The 18130-nt window shown below is 34.4% G+C and overlaps 1 protein-coding gene across 1 annotated transcript in view; it reads right to left on the bottom strand.

Moving 5' to 3' along the window:
• Window positions 1-18130, bottom strand: part of LOC121297721 (contactin-4-like) — a 74397-nt gene that overhangs the window by 15588 nt on the left and 40679 nt on the right. The window contains exons 3-11 of the mRNA XM_041224171.1: window positions 15169-15295; window positions 14270-14445; window positions 8794-8889; window positions 5663-5866; window positions 4846-4948; window positions 4458-4642; window positions 2731-2873; window positions 1987-2116; window positions 1563-1713 (exon numbers count right to left, since the gene is read on the bottom strand). Coding sequence (XP_041080105.1) covers window positions 1563-1713; window positions 1987-2116; window positions 2731-2873; window positions 4458-4642; window positions 4846-4948; window positions 5663-5866; window positions 8794-8889; window positions 14270-14445; window positions 15169-15295 — 1315 coding nt within the window. The remainder of the gene's footprint in view (window positions 1-1562; window positions 1714-1986; window positions 2117-2730; window positions 2874-4457; window positions 4643-4845; window positions 4949-5662; window positions 5867-8793; window positions 8890-14269; window positions 14446-15168; window positions 15296-18130) is intronic.

Genomic DNA, 18130 nt, shown 5'->3' with positions numbered 1-18130 from the left:
AGATATATATATATATATAATATATATATATATAGATAATATAGATATATAATATATATATATATATATATATATATATATATCTATCTGATGTAACCTTAAAGTGAAATAGCTTTACATGCTTTGAGCCAATTTGTTTATCGTGAAATAAGCTTTTTTGAGTTTTTAAAGCAGAATAATAAACTACTCTGAATAGCAAAGCCCTGTTGTATTTCTATTGTGTGTGTGGATAGAAAACTAGAATCCACAAATATGGCAATGATTCTAAAATAACAAAAAATGGAAATGAACCTTTTCGATCCTGGGAAGCGTTAATGTGTCTGTCTTTTCTACATCACGTAGTGTCTACAGGTACTGTGTTTAATTGGCATTTTAATTGTTTCGTTGCTCTAACACTGCAACAAAACTTTTTGACAACCTATATTCACGACAGAGATATGCCTGTGCCACTACTTTTTTTAAATGATCGATATAGTTTCCAGATTTGTTGCAATGTAAAACGATTTTCATTACAGATGCATAGTTACACAATTAAGACAAAAGACTTGACTTCACTGCGATGGTGGCATCCTGTGCGTACAGACTGGGGTGTTGATAGTGTATGCTTATATTATCTTTTTTTCGTGTTTTTTTTTTTTATTTTGGGTTCAGGGGCCAGGTTCGTTATAACTGAAGGCTTGTGTTATAGTGAGGGTGTACTGTAGTTTACAGAGACAGATGGCATGCTCTTTATAAATTCTAATTACTGACACTTCTTACAGTTCATCATCAAGTACACTGGAATAGCTTGGCTTACTGCAGCTAGCAATCAACACAGCTTCAGGATATACCCTTGTTCCTGTTGCAGCCATAAGTATTTGTGTCCGCAAAGATGATCACACAAAAATGTATCAACCAAGTTCCAATAAGTGCTTGTTTAAAGATATTAAGAAATGTTACAATAGCAATATCATTTGGCACTGTGTTCCAACAAGATGCTGCCTTTGTAGAAGGAAACGAACATTTACTTGTGTAACACTGCAGAACATGTCTGGTGCTAATCCAAGAAAGGTAAGCATGCTCTACACGTTTTGGTAGTATGACCAGTGCCCCATAAAATTTCAATACAGGTATTATAGTAGGCAACTTTTTCTTTATTTACTTTTGCCCTTGCTCTCCAAGCTGACCAACCCCTGCACACTCAGGCAAAGATACAAATAAATGCATACAGCAGTCTTAAGTAGAGCCTTATGAAGGTTTACTGAGGGTTGCCAAGGTAAGCATGGTTAAGTCCAGAAAAGTATGAACAGGTTAGGACTGTAAATTGCATGCAAGCATGGTAAAGCATTGTAAATACCATGAACGTGTGCTAAAGAATGTTCATACAAAGGTCTATAGATACAGTAAGTGTTTTTCTTATACGCTGCAAACAAAATACCTGTTGCCAGGAAAAAAAAAAAAAAAAAAAAAAAACTACTTTAACAGCATGCCACACTTACATAATTTTTAGGAGAACAGATGTATTATAATGCAATAAGTGCATTTACATAATGTGATTTTTCCATTTTTCTCAATTGGTTTACCTTTTGTTTTCCTTGAGAACTTCACTGCCCTTTTTCCAAGAGAATGCTGCCCTCGGGGAGGCTTTAGGCCTGCACTCAATAATAACTTCCCCACCTGCAGGGATAAGTGTTGTTTTTTTCACAGGACTTTTGGAAAAATCTGGTGGAGAAGCTGAGACAGAAAGAGCGTAGTTCTATAATTGCCAAGGTAGCACAGCAGGTTAACACAAAATTGAAACATTTACAGATCTGTCTCTGCCAAAAAAAGGCAAATAATAAGGTTAATTTATTAAGGTTAGGCTAGAATCATATTGGGGGGGGGCATGTTAGACTAGTTTACAATTTACATAAATGCATATACACACTTTCTTGACAATTTTAAGTTTTATTTCATGCACACTGTATTGTCATGCTCCTACCAAAAAAAAAAGAAAAATCTGCTTACCTATAACTTTAAGCTCTGCACTAGCATATATGGTCCCATGATTGTTTTCTGCTAAGCACTGATACATTCCTGAATCAGTCAAATTGAGTCTTGTAATTGTTAACCAACTATTCTCTACTTGAATTCTGTCCTGTTGATAAATAACAGAACATAAAACTTAACTTGCTTCATAAATGTAGTTGTTGGTACAGAACACGCTAGCTAACATTTCACTTTATACAAAAAATACTGCAGTTGTTATGGTATACTGTATAGCCACGGCTTAGAAAATGACAAAAATCGGTAATTACTTTAAACAGCAAGCTGTCGATAAGCTTGATAGCATTCGATAAACTTAATTCAATCTGCCCTAGAAGTTTGCATGACCTTTCCTTAGAACACATGCTTCCAATGCATTATTGAGATCCCTCTGTTTAATTCTTCTAAGTACATGATCTATAAGACAAGTAAAACTGTTTTGTTACATGCAATCAAAAAGTGTGTGCACTGGGTGCATTATACAATGATCTAATTAAGGATAATTGTATTCTGTCACACTTTACCCATGAACAATTATCACTTTTAAATCTAAGCAGTTTATTGTCAGCCAATCATGTAATGTTTCTATTATATATCTACGATATATATATCATGCAGAAATTAATCAGAATACAACAGCATATCAAAAGTTTTAACTGTGTAATTAAGTAAGTACATGTTTTAATCAACAAGCAAGGCACATATCAATACTTAATGCATACTTACATCCAAAACCAGAGGGTCTCCATTCTTCAACCACCTGTACACAGGGTTTGGCTTCCCACTAGCTTTACACTCCCAGAAAAGAGTGTCTTCAATAGCCATATAGGAATCTTTCAGTGTCTGGACCCACTGCAGGTGTTCAAAATCTATGGGTGAAGAGTAAAATAAGTTATTGTAAATGTTATAGTAGTTGTAGACAAACCATATGGTTATAGTCCCACTTTAGCTATTAACGGTCAGCCCCTGAGGGAATAACAAATGCATTCTCAAGCCAATACAGTTTGAGATATGTGTACAGTCGTACTAGAAGTTGTACAATGACTATAAAATACACAAATATGGAGAAATATATACATTTTCTTTTTAAATCAATTGTGTTTGAAATGCTGATATGTAAAGGCCAATGTTGTCTACCCTGGATTAGGTACAATGGATTCAGCAGGCCTAGCCATGTAGGGAGAAATGCTGCATAAGTACTACTGCACTGTTGATAAAAGTAAATACAAAAATGAAGGTCGTCACACACACACAGTACAATGGTAACAAAGCATGCATGCCTTTAGGGAAACATTCTTTACTGAAGTTTGTCCTTTTAACTGGCAAACAAACATGTTTTTTTTCTTTAGTTTTTTTCCCCTATGCTATCTGAGTTTAACAGCTTAACAACAGATTAGCATCTATAGAGCCTACAAAAACCCAAAACTTAAAAGGTTAATTGTTACAAATTAATTCAGGATACTCTTGTCTGCCTAATACCCTATCACAGTATAAGAAAATAATAGTTATTAAATTACTCTCACTATGTAATTAATAGAACAACCATTTTAATTAGGATTGCTTCAGTGAATTCTGACAATAATTAGATAACTTCATTTAGAGCGATGATGCCATTAGGTATATTGTGTTATCTGACACATTTAATTAGAGTACCAGCTCTTGATTCACTTTTACAAAATTAAAATGTGACAGTTAAAAAGGAAGTCTAATTTAGATTGGATTTATCTTACTTGAATTCTGATACCATGATTGACTATTTTGTCACCATTTTGATATATCCCCTTGAGGTTTCAGTCTGTGTACTAGTGTACAACATCTTAAGAGTCGTCTTTCTATGACATGAATAAGAGAATTTGACTGGCCTTTGACCTTGTTGCACTGTCTGGAGTTTACTTCATAACACATGTATAGAACTCCAAACTGGAATCAACCATCAGTTGAATTTGAGAGAGGGGCTTTAGAATAGTAGAATTGAATCCCATTCCAGTGCCCATGGTGTTGTGAGACAGCAGCTCAGCCCACTGCATACAACAGCCTATTGAAAAGCATTGAATCCCAAAGTAACCCAATAGAAAATATATCAAAAATAAAGCCTTGGCACTGATCATAACAATGAGACTACATCAGAATAAACACTCAGGTCAAGCGGTTGAGAAATGAAAGAAATCTGTGCACTGGCACTCTTCCAGCTTTCTATTGCAATTTCGTTTCAATTGCAATGCTAAATCTCAAGGGCACAACTTGCCAGATACAGACAAGACTTCCCCTTTAACACAAGAAACCTCACCTACCAAGCTTAAGTGTAACTGTATAACACAGCAATACATGGCACCAGTACAGAACTAAACATAGAAAAAAAAAAAAAAAGATTAAATATGTCCCTTAACAGAGACGTGGTCGTGTAAAGAGTTTTCACCCATTGCAATTTTATGTGAATCAATCCAAGAACATACCATAGAAGGTCAGCCTTCCTCTTGCAGTATTCTTCCCTCTTGAGTTTTCAGCAACACATTCATATGCACCTGCATCCTCTTGCTGGAAGTATGGAATTTCAAGGACCCCACTGGAACTATTCATTTTGACTTTGCCTGGGAAAGGAGCACCGTCTGCTCTTCTCCACGTTATTACAGGGACAGGGCTAGGCAGGTTTAAACAAAAATAAATAGTAACACACATAAGCAAGGTCCAAAAATAGTCCCCAAATAAGAAGTACTTACTTTGCTAATAGACTTTGTCTATGATCAGTGTTGCATGTTGTTGTTTTACCTAGTAAGCAGTAACTGATTGCTATTCATGTGGCTGTTCAGTGCTTATACATTCATTAAAACAGTTCAGACTTACTTTCCCAAGGCGAAGCATTCCAGCTTTACTGATGATCCTTTAGCAACAGAAACTAAGTCTGAAAATTGAACTTCTATTTTGGGCTCATATTCTCCCATCACAGCTGTTAAAATGAAACAGAATTATTATAAATCTTTGCTGACCTAGCTTAGGGAAACTTCTCCATCAAAAGCAGTTGTCAAACAGAAAACCATCAAATAACCCACCTCTGTTAAACTCACACAGAACCCGAGTCTACAAAAACACTGTATTAATAGATCTGTAACCATGGTCGTTTTTAAAATTAAAGTAATAACATTCCTTTTGAGTCCTTGAAAAGCATAAGTGAAATGACAAGTTATTTGCAGCAATAAGGCTGTCCTTGGGTTAATATTGACTCTCTGGAATGCTATGTTCTTGTAATTTCAATATTTTTGCAAGAAGCAATGAAAAGAGACAGTAAGCATTTGGCAGCAATGAAGAAGAAGCTCAAATATGAGTGGAACCAAGTTCAAAGATTCACCAATTTGCTTCATTCTTGTACTGAGATCAGTGCTGTTTAAACACCATGCTAATTACGTTCTAAAGGTTTCTGTGCAAAATAAATGCTGCCTTGGGTTTTAGCAGCTGGAATGCAGTGTTCTAATAACCCACTTCCATGCTGTTAGACAGCATGTGCTTGTTTTGTACTTTTGTTTCACAATGCATAGTACTTTTCTGGTTTCACAAACCCTGATTGGAAGTAAACTTGGACTTACCTGAGGTAAGATTGTCTGAGATTGGTGACACTTGGGTCTGTGAAAGCAATGTATGTAATAATAATAAAAAAAAGACTTACCATCCCTCCGTAGTACTACAGGAGTTGGAGAACTCAAAGCAATGGCGTTGGTTACAACATTCCTGACTACGCAGGTGTAATTGCCTACGTCTGATGCTTCCACTTTTGCTATGTATAAATTTCCTGTCTTTTGCGACACAAACCGACGATTGTCCTGCTGCACAAAGTTTGGATGCTCATTGAAAATCCATGAATATGTTAGTTCTAAAAAAAAATAAATAAAGAATTATATTATACAGGTTAAAAGATTTGTTAAATGTGTTATAATACTTGCTATGGATGTATAATTTGTAAGTAAATTACCACTGTTATCCTAATACGATTAGAAGCTATTTGTCCCATCCTCATACGTAATGATTCACACACAGTAACAAATACTTTAAAAAGTTTTAATCAGCTCTGGGCTAACAACTTCAGACAATATAAATGAAGATATGATAAGGATCTCACCCCCAGCCAGGGCAGCATGACCTTATAATACAGAGATCAACACAAGTATTTTTAATAAACAAAGTATGATGCTTCTCCCTTGGAGATCCTACAGTATGTAAATGTCAGAAGAAAAGTTTACCAGATGTCCAATATTCACCCTCTATCCCAAGTATGTAACTTGGCAGACAAATAATATACTAGCTAAATGGTCAAATTCTGTAGGGACTGTGGTCTAGTTGAGCGCTCATAATGTTGGAAAACAGATGGAAATCAGACGACTAATGTCACAACTTCAGATATCACAACATATCTTAAGGAGAAGCAAAGCAAATCTGTTCATGCATCCAGTATTCTGAAACAGTATTCATATAGTTTTTTGAATAGCATGTACAAATCAATAATTTACCACTAATTTTAGTACATAGTTTCAGTAGATCAAATATAAACAGCTTTGGTAAAGATGACCCTTGAGAAGTGAATTAGTTAAACATTCCGATGTGGACTTGTCCATTTCCAATCTGAATCCAAGTCTTGCTTTTTTCAGTTTTAATTCTGTTACTATTTTTACTGCTTGTACTCAGCTATTCACCCCACGGGGCACTGTATTACTTACAGTGACTTATTATGCCACCGTATTGCTTGGTACACTTATTTACTGCACTTTCTGTAAGTCCTGATAGACAAGGCACTCTAGCAGCTTGCCACATGTTTTGTAGCATTTCTGTGGTGTCCAATCCATCTATATCTTCTTTTCAATGTGTTGATTGCAGCTGCTCTGCTGCTGTTCCTCTCACAGTTCTATTAATTTCATTGTTGACAACATGATTTTACTGCACTTTTGATAATCTGCAACATGCAACATGTGGAGACTGTCCTCAAGTTGAACCCAATGAGATGCTGCACTGGAACAGTTAAATGACCTATACGTTTTGTTCCACCAAATCTATTTGATATTACAGATAATATCATTTGATATTACAGTAATATCATTAGCTCTTTAGGGTCCAAGCTATTTTCACCTATTTATTCTTTACTGTTAGATTTGTGCCTATAACTCTTTATCTGTTTAAGTTTACAGGTACATGGCATACATGAAATTAATGTACACACACTGCTTTCATTAAAAAAAAAAAAAAAAGTTAAAAAAAAATCTCACCCTGTTCAGTACAGATAACAAAAACTGCAGAAAAAGAGAGATGCTTTTTAGAAAATTATTGATTGTTTATAAAATTTATTTTAGCATGGCCAGCTCAAATCTGACAGTGTACAATGAAACATGTAGGGAACAAAAAATAAATAAATAAACTGGATAATAAATAAATGAATTATGGCCATGTATACAAAAGGGACCAAAAACAACCAAAAATAACCGAACAATTGAAAAATGTGCACAAGAAGAAAAAAAAAAAGAAACACATTCAAATTATTTGTGCCAGGGGCCCTGATCATGTGATACAAGATGGAGCTATTCACTGTGGCTGCCTGACAACCATGGCAACCTAACCCAATCAGCTGACTTGTGATCCATACACACTGTTTAGAAGAACACACACACACACACACACACACACACACATATATCATTAAATATGTACTTGTGCCTTCAATGCTGCTATTTCTCTTCTTTTGTAAAAATTTTGTCTGAAAATGTTTGTTTACTGCACCAAGGTAGGTCTGTCATAGAACACAGCAGTAACATTGCAAAACACCCACAATCATGACTCACTAGTGCCAGGCTACAATCCTAGATGACTAGGACCTTATTTTAAGCCCTGAATCTCCTGTTTCGAATCATTCCATACAAGCAGGGCTCGTGTTACAGTGGGCCAGATTTAATGGGCCAGGTAAAGGTTTTTTTTGAGTTTTTTTTTTAGCAAAACTATTTCATAAACTAACACCAGTTTCAACCTAAAATAAAAGTTGGTAACCAAAATTCTTACTAACAAATTATTTGACAGTCCAGTACATAGTGCCATTCATTTATATACACACTTACAACGGAGATACCTGCAGCTTCCTTTTTTCTAGTTTGGTGTTTAAAAATAACCTCCATATGTTATATCTAGGTTTTAGTTGATGCTTCATGACTGACTGATCCAACAAATTGATACCCTGCCATCAAGCAGTAGGTAGACTAATTTAGGCCTTAAAAAAATCACTTGATGTGCACTTTCATACTGGCATACTCTTTAGTATTATTCCACCTAATGAGGCAGAAAGGAACAAAAACGAAACAAAAAAAAAGTAACTATTGCAAAACCTCAACTCTGGTTTGCTATAAAATAAGATATTAAAAGATTTTTTTTTATTTTTATTTTTTTATTATTTTTTTTTTTCTAGTAAGCATCCTTCAGCCACCTAGTTGTTGACACTTATGCTTAGCGTTTTCATTCAGTCATTACCTGCTAGATAATGGACCCTTAATTATCTCCACTTAACAAAATAAAAAGTAAATTATCTACAGGTAATACCAACTGTAGAAGATATTAATGGTATTATAAAACAGACACATATATTTGTGTTTTTAAATGTTTTAGGCTATCTTTTGTACTGGAAAACAGGCTGCATGAGATGTATGGCACTGTTTCCAGTGAGCTTCTGAGTTCAGTTAGCTTTTAGAGGGCATCATACTGTGGGATACAGAACCTGACTAGCTGAGACGATTTGTAAGGTTTATAATATAGAGTTAACTGTCTTACCTCCTGAATGTGGGGGTGGTCCACACAGCAGTACAACAGCCTGTCCCTCTCGAACTGGCACTGCATTTCTTAATTTACTGTTGAAGTTTTCAAGATCTGGATGAAATAACAAATTATTTGTTTAACCATAACCTGTTATTGGCAACATTGTATTTAAACAAACAAACAAACAAAACAAAACAACAACATTATTTTACATAAATAAGGTTAAAACATTTTGTCAGGGCATGTTACAAAGGCAACATGTAATATAATTAAATAAACAGCAGTATAGGGTTTAAATAGAATCATACTTGTTTTTGTTTAATTTGTAAATTATACATTCATTAACAGGACATTAATTCCCTTTTCAATACTGAAGACTGTATATAGCAGGGCCTTTATTTTACAAACTGCAGCACAGAAACACATCTCAAGATTTTTACAATTATATCTGAAGCATACTATTTTACACACTTTGTACTTTCCTATTCAATTACTTTGTGTTCCTTAAACAGGCTTTTTTGAAAAGATCATACAACATGCAGACTTTGTGTTCTGATAACTGTGGACATTGAATTAGTCATCAAGTTTCACTTGTATAGCTACTGACATATTGTATAACAAATCACCTGCCTTTCTCTGAAAAATTATTTCAAATCTAGAATTAAACACAAATGTACTGTTGTATTTTAACCTTAAAATGTAAAAAGATTGTATAGACTTTGTTTAGATGTATTTATCAAGTCTTCTGGCTTCACAAATCTTGTACTTTATTCCATTATTGCACAAATTAGTGTTTTGAAACATGTATAATTCTGCTTTTAAAACTAAGTTTATTAGCATACGCTGGCACTCCGTTTTAATGACACAGTGAAGCAGCAAGTTGGAAAGTTTAAGTTTATACCATTAAAATAATAAATGAAATCATGCCTGCTGCTTGATAGTCTGTTTAGAAGCTAGCTACCCATTAGTATTCCATTCAGCTATTTCTGTTTTTTTTTTCTGTTTTCCATGCAACTATTGAATTTAAAGAAACTCCACATGCAGATTAAAAGCAATTTTAGTAGCAGTTTGTAACATATACTGTAAATGAATATTATTTCAGATCTAGTCAGTCACAGTTGAATATATCCCTAGTTCACTTCTTTCATGTTGCTTAAAACATGAGAGGTATTACCGTATGTGTGCACTACTCAATAATGATAAGAACATAGAAACATATTGGATTTTATTGTGTTGAACTATTGTGTTATTGTTGTCACTAGCCCCTGTACCTCAATAAAATGTTTTTAAAAATGTGTGATTTCAGCCTTCACATATACAGATCTAGTCTCTAAATGTTCTAAATCTATTAAATATAACCTATATTCTCTTTCTCTTTAACTTATTCCCAAAAAGCCTAGGGGTGCATACTGTGGCAGACAGATAACTAAACCTAAGGCTAATGGGTAGGACTTACAATATAGAGATTGAGGTTGAGGGAACTAAAGTGGACTAGGCCAGTGGAAGTTGAGTGGAGACAGATTCATGGCAGAGGGTAAGAGGCACTTTTCCAGATTTAAGAACTGGATTGCAAGCATTAGCTACAGTCACGAGATCAGTATTTATATGCAGGTGAAATAAAACAAGCACAGATTGCGAGAAAAATTACTTTGTTAACACAATTAATAAGAATGATTCCGTGTCAAGATTCTCACTCAGAATGACAGTAGCGGTAATTAGGATTCAACAGATATAGTTCCAGAAGAAAACAATTTCTTTAATAAGGTTGCGTGAATGTTTTCAGACTTCTTCTCTTTAAGGAACAGGACCTATTTTAACAAGCAAGTATTTATGAAGCGTATTTCAAGCACCAATAATTCTTGACAAAAAACAAAAAAATGTTTGGGGGTCAAATTAACAGAAATGTAGCTTATACAAGCTACGGTACACATTACAATGATTCTCCAGGCAGCAGCATGGTCTCTAAAATGCTAAAATACTTAACCTGCACAACTGCAAAGTATTGGAATGTAATGGAAGAAGACAACTTAAAGTAAAGAAAATATCCAAACTGCAAAAAATGGTATTACCAATAGCCTAAACAAACCTACACCCACATAAACAAATCATGGTGTTTAACCGAGTATTAGGGTGTATTAATCAACGCATGCATTGTATGCTTTTTCCCTCACATAATTAACAGGAGACCATCTTGCAATTTAGACAAGTTGTGTCCGACTCCAGGCTGAGGGATGAATATATAATATATATATATATATATATATATATATATATATATATATATATATATATATATATATATATATAATCCCAAAATTAATCTGGAAAATATCATATTAAAACTATTTTATTAGAGTGTACTTGACCTTTGCCTGACTTTGATCTTTTCAGCAAACCCCCATCCATGGAACCATTGAGCTAAATTTCCTGATCCATTTAAAATGCTTGTCACCCTGCATGTCAGAAGATTATTAATGTACCAGCATGTTGGTTCAATAGACTATTTTTCTTCCACTTTGACAGTCTAAATTCCAATATTGAAAATTAATATCCCAGAACCACTGGGATCTGAAGTTGTAAAGACCAACATTTTGAGTTGTAATACAGCAATCTGTTTGGCAGTGGGAGGATTTTTGTCCAATTTTACCACCAGGGAAATACATTGAAAATGGAACATGTATGCATCGCTGACTCACTGGACTAACAGCACATGTGTCAACAGACTTTTGTCTCAATCACTTTGTAATTGTAATAAAGACAAAAAACACTATTCAATATAAAATGCAACAAAAGTTTTATGACAACTAGTATAAGGCATTGTCACAAAGACATCTGTAGTGGATGATGACAGAGCAGAAACAGGGACCAACACAGAACAGACACAGAGAAAGGGAGTTTGGTGAAGCAAAGCACTTGCTTGCGCTCAGCATTTAATAAATGAACAAACAGAAAATAAAACGCTGAAAGACAAAAAAACACAGGACACAGCACTGGTAGCCAAAACAAAGAGACAAACAAAACAGACTTCACAGACAAACAAGGTGAGCTGTTAATATGATTTACTATTAATTGCTATTACCTCCGTCTCCAATCCCGTTCTCCACTGACCGAACACACAACCCCGAGTGAGTGAAAACACACTGCTTTAATGCAGCTGTACCGAGACTCGATTGCTAATCAATCATTCAATTGGAGTCTCTGTACAACTGCAGGTGAATTAGTCTAGTGCAATTTTCCATGCTCACATATTATTACGTTTTACCTGCATGTGAAGTACTGTGCAATCCTCATGCCTAAATACAAATATACATTTTAAATCACTCGTCTTCATAACCAAAATTATATCCTGTGTACCAACTACAATACACCAACATTAACACACTACACACAACATACAACACAAAAATACACACAGAGGCGGGGCACATTGCCACAGGCACATACAAGTATTTCTTTCATAAGACATGTTCAAACTGGCAACTGTAGATTATTAACCCTTTAAGGACCTTGATCTTGTAAACAAGATCATACTGAAGTGTCATTCTGGGCCCGTAATCGTGTTATGTATACACACATTAATGCAGCCATTTTCTAATAGCAATAGATCCCTCATAAGAGGGCTTTATCATCTGACAAGGCCCTTCTCATTATGTTAAATTTATCTGCACGAGGCAAGCCTTACCACATGGTAAAGCCCTCTTCTTAGGGTTATAGTACTTAATTATAGAACTTCCACATTTACTAAACAACTGTGAACATTCCGCCCACACATCCAATCTCTCGACACACTGTTTGCTGGAAGAGAAGATTTTTCAGATAAAATGGCAGATGATAGTACTGTTGTGGTGACTGCAATTGAAAGAGGCTCTGGACACAGAGATTCAACAGCTAACTAAACAAGCAAATATTGTTGACTTGCATCTGTGTGTGAATACACAGTCGTGGTTGGAATGGGAAAGATGTGCCTCAGGATAAAGTAAGCATACAGACATTAAGGGAACTTGTGCCAGCAGTGCACCATGGGACAAGAAAAACAAACAGACAGAACAATAACTTCAGAAGAAGCTGTGAGGCAGCATATGTTTTGTTTGTTGCCTGTTCGGATTGGGTTTTAGATTACCCCTGAGCTGGTTGGAGTTGTAGTACAGAAGTTGTAGCCATATTTCCTTTTAATATCTATACTGGAGTGACATGTTTTGCTGTACAAAATAATTCTAAGATAAATATTATATAACAATGTTTGATTAATTATAATAAATATGGGAGATTAAAATTACTATGGTATATTTCAAAATATGATCTAAGTATGATATACTATTTTGCACAACCATCCACAAACTTCTGAATCATATGCAGATGTATGATTCATAATTTACCACAGAGCAACTGCTATTGGGAATAGATCAATTAAGAACACCATCTTCAGGCATGTTATGCATTAATGTTAATATAGCTATTCTAATGCACTGAGGTAATATCAATTCAAATATTATATCATCATGGTAGACAATAGAGTTTTTATTTGTATTTTATAGAACATCATCTTTAAATGGAACATTTTCCAAAAGATCATTCAGGCTCTAGCAACATTATTAGGAGAGTCAAACAGTCAGGAGGAAGCTACTTCACAGACTTCCCCGATGACAATACAGTTGCACTATGTATCACTGCTATATTTATACAGTAGTAGTTTTTTTTTTTTTTTTACTTTGTAAAGTGTATGTAAATCGGAATACAGTACATCAATGTATAAACCTGAAAATTACACTGCACTTGAGACATGCAATATGATTACTATGCGTTTGGACACCCTGACACTTTGTCAAACAGTTTTCACACATCTTGAGGACCCTCTCATTAAGTTGTGATAAAACTTGGTTACATTTTTTTTTTAAATTGGGATATATTTAGGCATCTGTCACACATTGTGGTTTTAGATCATGCTGCTCTAGAATGGTGATCGATTCAATATTTTTGTTTTTATATTGGATAACATAAACATAGGATGCAAACTTGAAGGTCTGCCTATGTCAAGTAAATTCTTCAGTTGAAGTAAAATAAATACCTTAGTTTTAAAACGTTTCTGCTTAGCAATATGGAACATATAGCAACAACTACTATATAGCCTGAATGTCTAAGATAGAAGATTTAATGTAAAATCTACAAAACCGTTGAAACACTAAGACATGGTTTTGGTTGACAAAGTGAACCGTGCTAGTGTCCTGGGAAGATTTATTTTGTTTTTTTTTTTTTTTTTTTTTTTTTTTTGTGAAAAGCCCAGGTCAATTAAAATCAACCATCATTTTACTAGCTCTGAAATACTGAAACTAGCGAGGAGCTAAAAAAATTAAAACAAAAACTAATTCTGGCTGGGCGAGCATCAAAAAGTTCACCTTCGACAAACTTAGCCAAGGTTAAATAGTAAACTCCTGTACAGAAGGAACGACCTTTTTAAAATAAATCAAGTGTAAATAAACAGGACATGACTTACATGCAAACTGAACTTTTGCTTCTCTGCTCACAATGGTTCCAAATGAATTGGTTGCAAAACACTGGTAAGTTCCACCATGCCGGTTTCTGTCAGGGTTATTGATCAATAGGTTACCTTCCAGCAAACTGTAGTGGTAATCCATACCAAGGTCAATGTCTCTTCCATTTAGCTTCCACCTACAGAAAAGGGTTAGTAGAAAAGTATTTCTGTGCAAATGATAATCCAAATGCACACCCTACTAATATTTACTATATTATATTAATATTTACTATATTTGGAGAAGAAAACATTGAACACACTAAGATTATACAATCGAATCCCAGTAATGCATAATAATATTTACTGTGTTAATTATTGTTGTATTATGAATTACCCTATTCAAAGGTATGGCGAGTGCTCATATTTTATCCATATAAATTGGCTTAAATTTTCATAGTGTTAATATTTCTATTATTACCATGGACCATTTATCCTGAAACTAATACATCCATGCTTGCTGATGTTAAACAACCCATTTAGAATATATAATATGTAACTACTTAAAACACTAATGCATAATAGGAGGTTTTTTTTTTCTGTGCTGTACTCTAATTTTGCTACACTCTGTATTTATCAATGAGTCTATGGTGTCATCAGCATAGACATGCATCCCTAAATCCACTACATTATCATCAAAACTAGCTCCTCTGCTCTTAATTGCACTTTTATAACAATAAAACCAAGCTAAGTCATTAGTGCTAACGATATCCTACAATATATATTGAATATATCAACCTTGATTGTGTTTTAAAAGGTAGGTATTATCTAATGGTACCTATTAAACACTGAGTGAAATGGTCTAGGATGAGATCCTGACTTGCCACTGAAGAGGCAGAACTTGAAAAGGATAAATACAATACCTGTATTCTGGTAGTGGGTTTCCCTGTGCTTTGCAATTGATAAACACCTTCCTGTTCTCAGAATCCAGAGGAAATGTAATGTCACTTGGCTCTTGTGTGAACACTGGTCCATGTAATGCATGTCTCTCTGCGTTGGGGTAAAAAATAATTCAGATTAGATTACAGCAAGTGTTAATGCTAACAAATGAAGACAATCAGTCAAAAAGAAAAAAAAAAAAAAAAACACCATGCACAAAAAAAACATTTCAAAGCCATTAGCATGGCAAACCACAAAGTGAGATCATGTACACAACTTATTTACTGGATTTACTACAGTGCCTTGAGTCAATATATACCCTTCATGTCTTAATATTGGAGATACTGAATATGTGGCTGAAATATACTTGTAGGCTGCAATACTGCAAGTACCAGGAATATTAATCTCAAGGTTTTAACTTGCAAATGTATAGTCGACCAGCATCTTTGATTAATTATTATAAAGTATACCACCACATATACATGTACCCTTATAAAGGTTTACCACAGTACATTTGCACAGTATTCTGCAATTTCTCCATTCACTCTAATCACTTTACTATTCATTATTTATAGTTTACAATGGCTCACTGTGTTTTTAAATTTGCTTTACTGAAGACTCTCTGAGTTTCGCAATGCATATCTATGCTTCAATATAGGTTCACTATGACTCGTTAAACTTTTATTATGGTACACTTTTATAAGGGTATTATCATAGCGATTCTATCATGGAATAAGTCTACTCTTACACCTCCACTGAGCTCACCTATTCACAGGTTTACTCTACAACTTGCATGACAGAAACTTCCTTAACAATTCCTAAACTATACATGCTTGTGGTTGAAAACCAATCATAAACCTCAGCCCACTCAATGTATAGGAAACATCAAAAAATCCATTCAGCCAGTGATATGCAAGACCCGTATCAAATGGAAACAGTGTGAGACAGCAACTGTCACGTTAGCTCGTCTATAGCCCAGCATTATTGTTATAATGTAAAAATGGTTAACATTCCTTTTAAACAACTGTCTATTCAAATGTGTACTAACCTATATGAGATTTATTTTTAATTAACACCCTCCCAACACCACCACCCTTTGGTCTGAATAATGTTAATTTCATTTTTTACAGGTTTGTAACCTTGACTAGGACAACGTGTATACTGTTTGATAGTGCATACCCATGCTAACGAGGGAATCAGTCTCCACTTTGCCTAGAGCAAAGGACTTTCTGACAAGACTCCAATGGGATACCCTTAATTTCTCGCTCTTTGGATGTCCTATAAATATAATAAATTAATTATTACTTCGAAGTGTACTTATGCGAGAGGTTTCTAAGAGCAGCTTTTTCTGAGAACTGCAGCAGAGTTTAGGTTTGACAAGTCTAAAGCTGCATTTATTTGATTAGTTTCAATGTGCTTTTTAACGCAGCTCAAGGCGATTCATTTTAATTACCTGTTGAGCTGAACACTATAATAATGTGATTAACTGGCCTGGCTCTTTCCAGGAGCAAAATCACCGGCTAAACTTATACAAAAACAAGATATGAGAAATAAACAAGAGCTCCTACAGAAACAAATTTAAGTTCTGTAACCAAGTATTGTTTACCAGGGGTAGGAAGCTAATTTAATTACATAAGTGCATTAGGACTTGGTTAGGGGGTTAATGTGTCCAATTTAATGTTTAAAGACACGATAAAAACATTGGAAAGGCTTTATTTATTTATTTTATTTTTTGGGGATCAATTGTTTTTACTTTTAACACAAACAATATTTTTAACATTGCATCGATAGAAACTCTTGATAAGCTAGAACCTCACATAGACGAACTATCGTTGCTGGACCCATCTGAAAAAGCCCAGCTGAGATTCGCTATAGATGAGTAATATCGCTAAACATACTGAGCCAAGAGCAGGATAATGATTAATTGATGTCATAATTCAGTAAAAATAAAGAAGGTTCTGGTACCGACTGAAATTCAACCCTTAACAAATGCTTACAAGCAAATGTTAAGCGCAGGGTCAGAAATTTGGTAAGCATTTCTATGTGGTACCATAAGCTCGAACAATGAGTTCTTTGGTAATGTTTATTTAGCAATACATACATTGGAAAACCTCTGTTCCAGTCACCAAACCTTCTCAATATGGATGTGGCCAGAACAACGAATTGTATAGAGCATCAGTGTATAACACTGTGGATCATGTAACTATTGTGTTCATTGTGAGATATTTGTCATGGACCCTTAAAGCAAGGGTTAATAGTCAAATCCTAAAACAACTGTGCTAAACGTTATAGCTACCTTCTAACCTTGATCAGAATGTCATTTTCTTGAATTAATTAACCTTAGTGTATGCAATGGAAACACTTTAATTAGATGCAGTAAACCGTAAAATACACTGAAGGGAGAAGGCTGTTTTGATAGGATGAACATGCCTGTAGTGATATAAAATTAGAAACAGCTGTCATAAAGAGAAAGTTAACTTAGAAGGTTTCAAAACAAACCCTAAGCTATACCGTACTGCAAAGGTAATGCACCAGGTAATTATATCACATCTTTATTACCGGAGAAATCAGAACTAATTTAATTACTATAAAAAAAACCCCTCTTATACCACACATTTCAATACATTTCAAAGAATTGTACTACATATTGTTGTAAACTTGTTATTTAAAAAAAAAAACAATCCTAAATTAACTTTGGAGTGATTTCACAACCCACTCACTGTACTGTCTTTGTAGAAAGTTCTCATCCAAATATTATGTGGTTACACATTTCTATCTAATACAAGTCTCATTCCATATGACTAAAAATATATGCTCATAAAACATAGTATATAGGAAACAACAATTATAGGGATCGACAATAGTGAGAATGCCCCAGTATGTTCTGTATCTCTAAATAATAATAATAATAATAATAATAATAATAATAATAATAATTTCAAGTAT

This window comes from Polyodon spathula, chromosome 23, assembly GCF_017654505.1.
Source record: "Polyodon spathula isolate WHYD16114869_AA chromosome 23, ASM1765450v1, whole genome shotgun sequence".
Taxonomy (NCBI): Eukaryota; Metazoa; Chordata; class Actinopteri; order Acipenseriformes; family Polyodontidae; genus Polyodon; species Polyodon spathula.
This window is presented reverse-complemented; position numbering and strand designations above follow the sequence as displayed.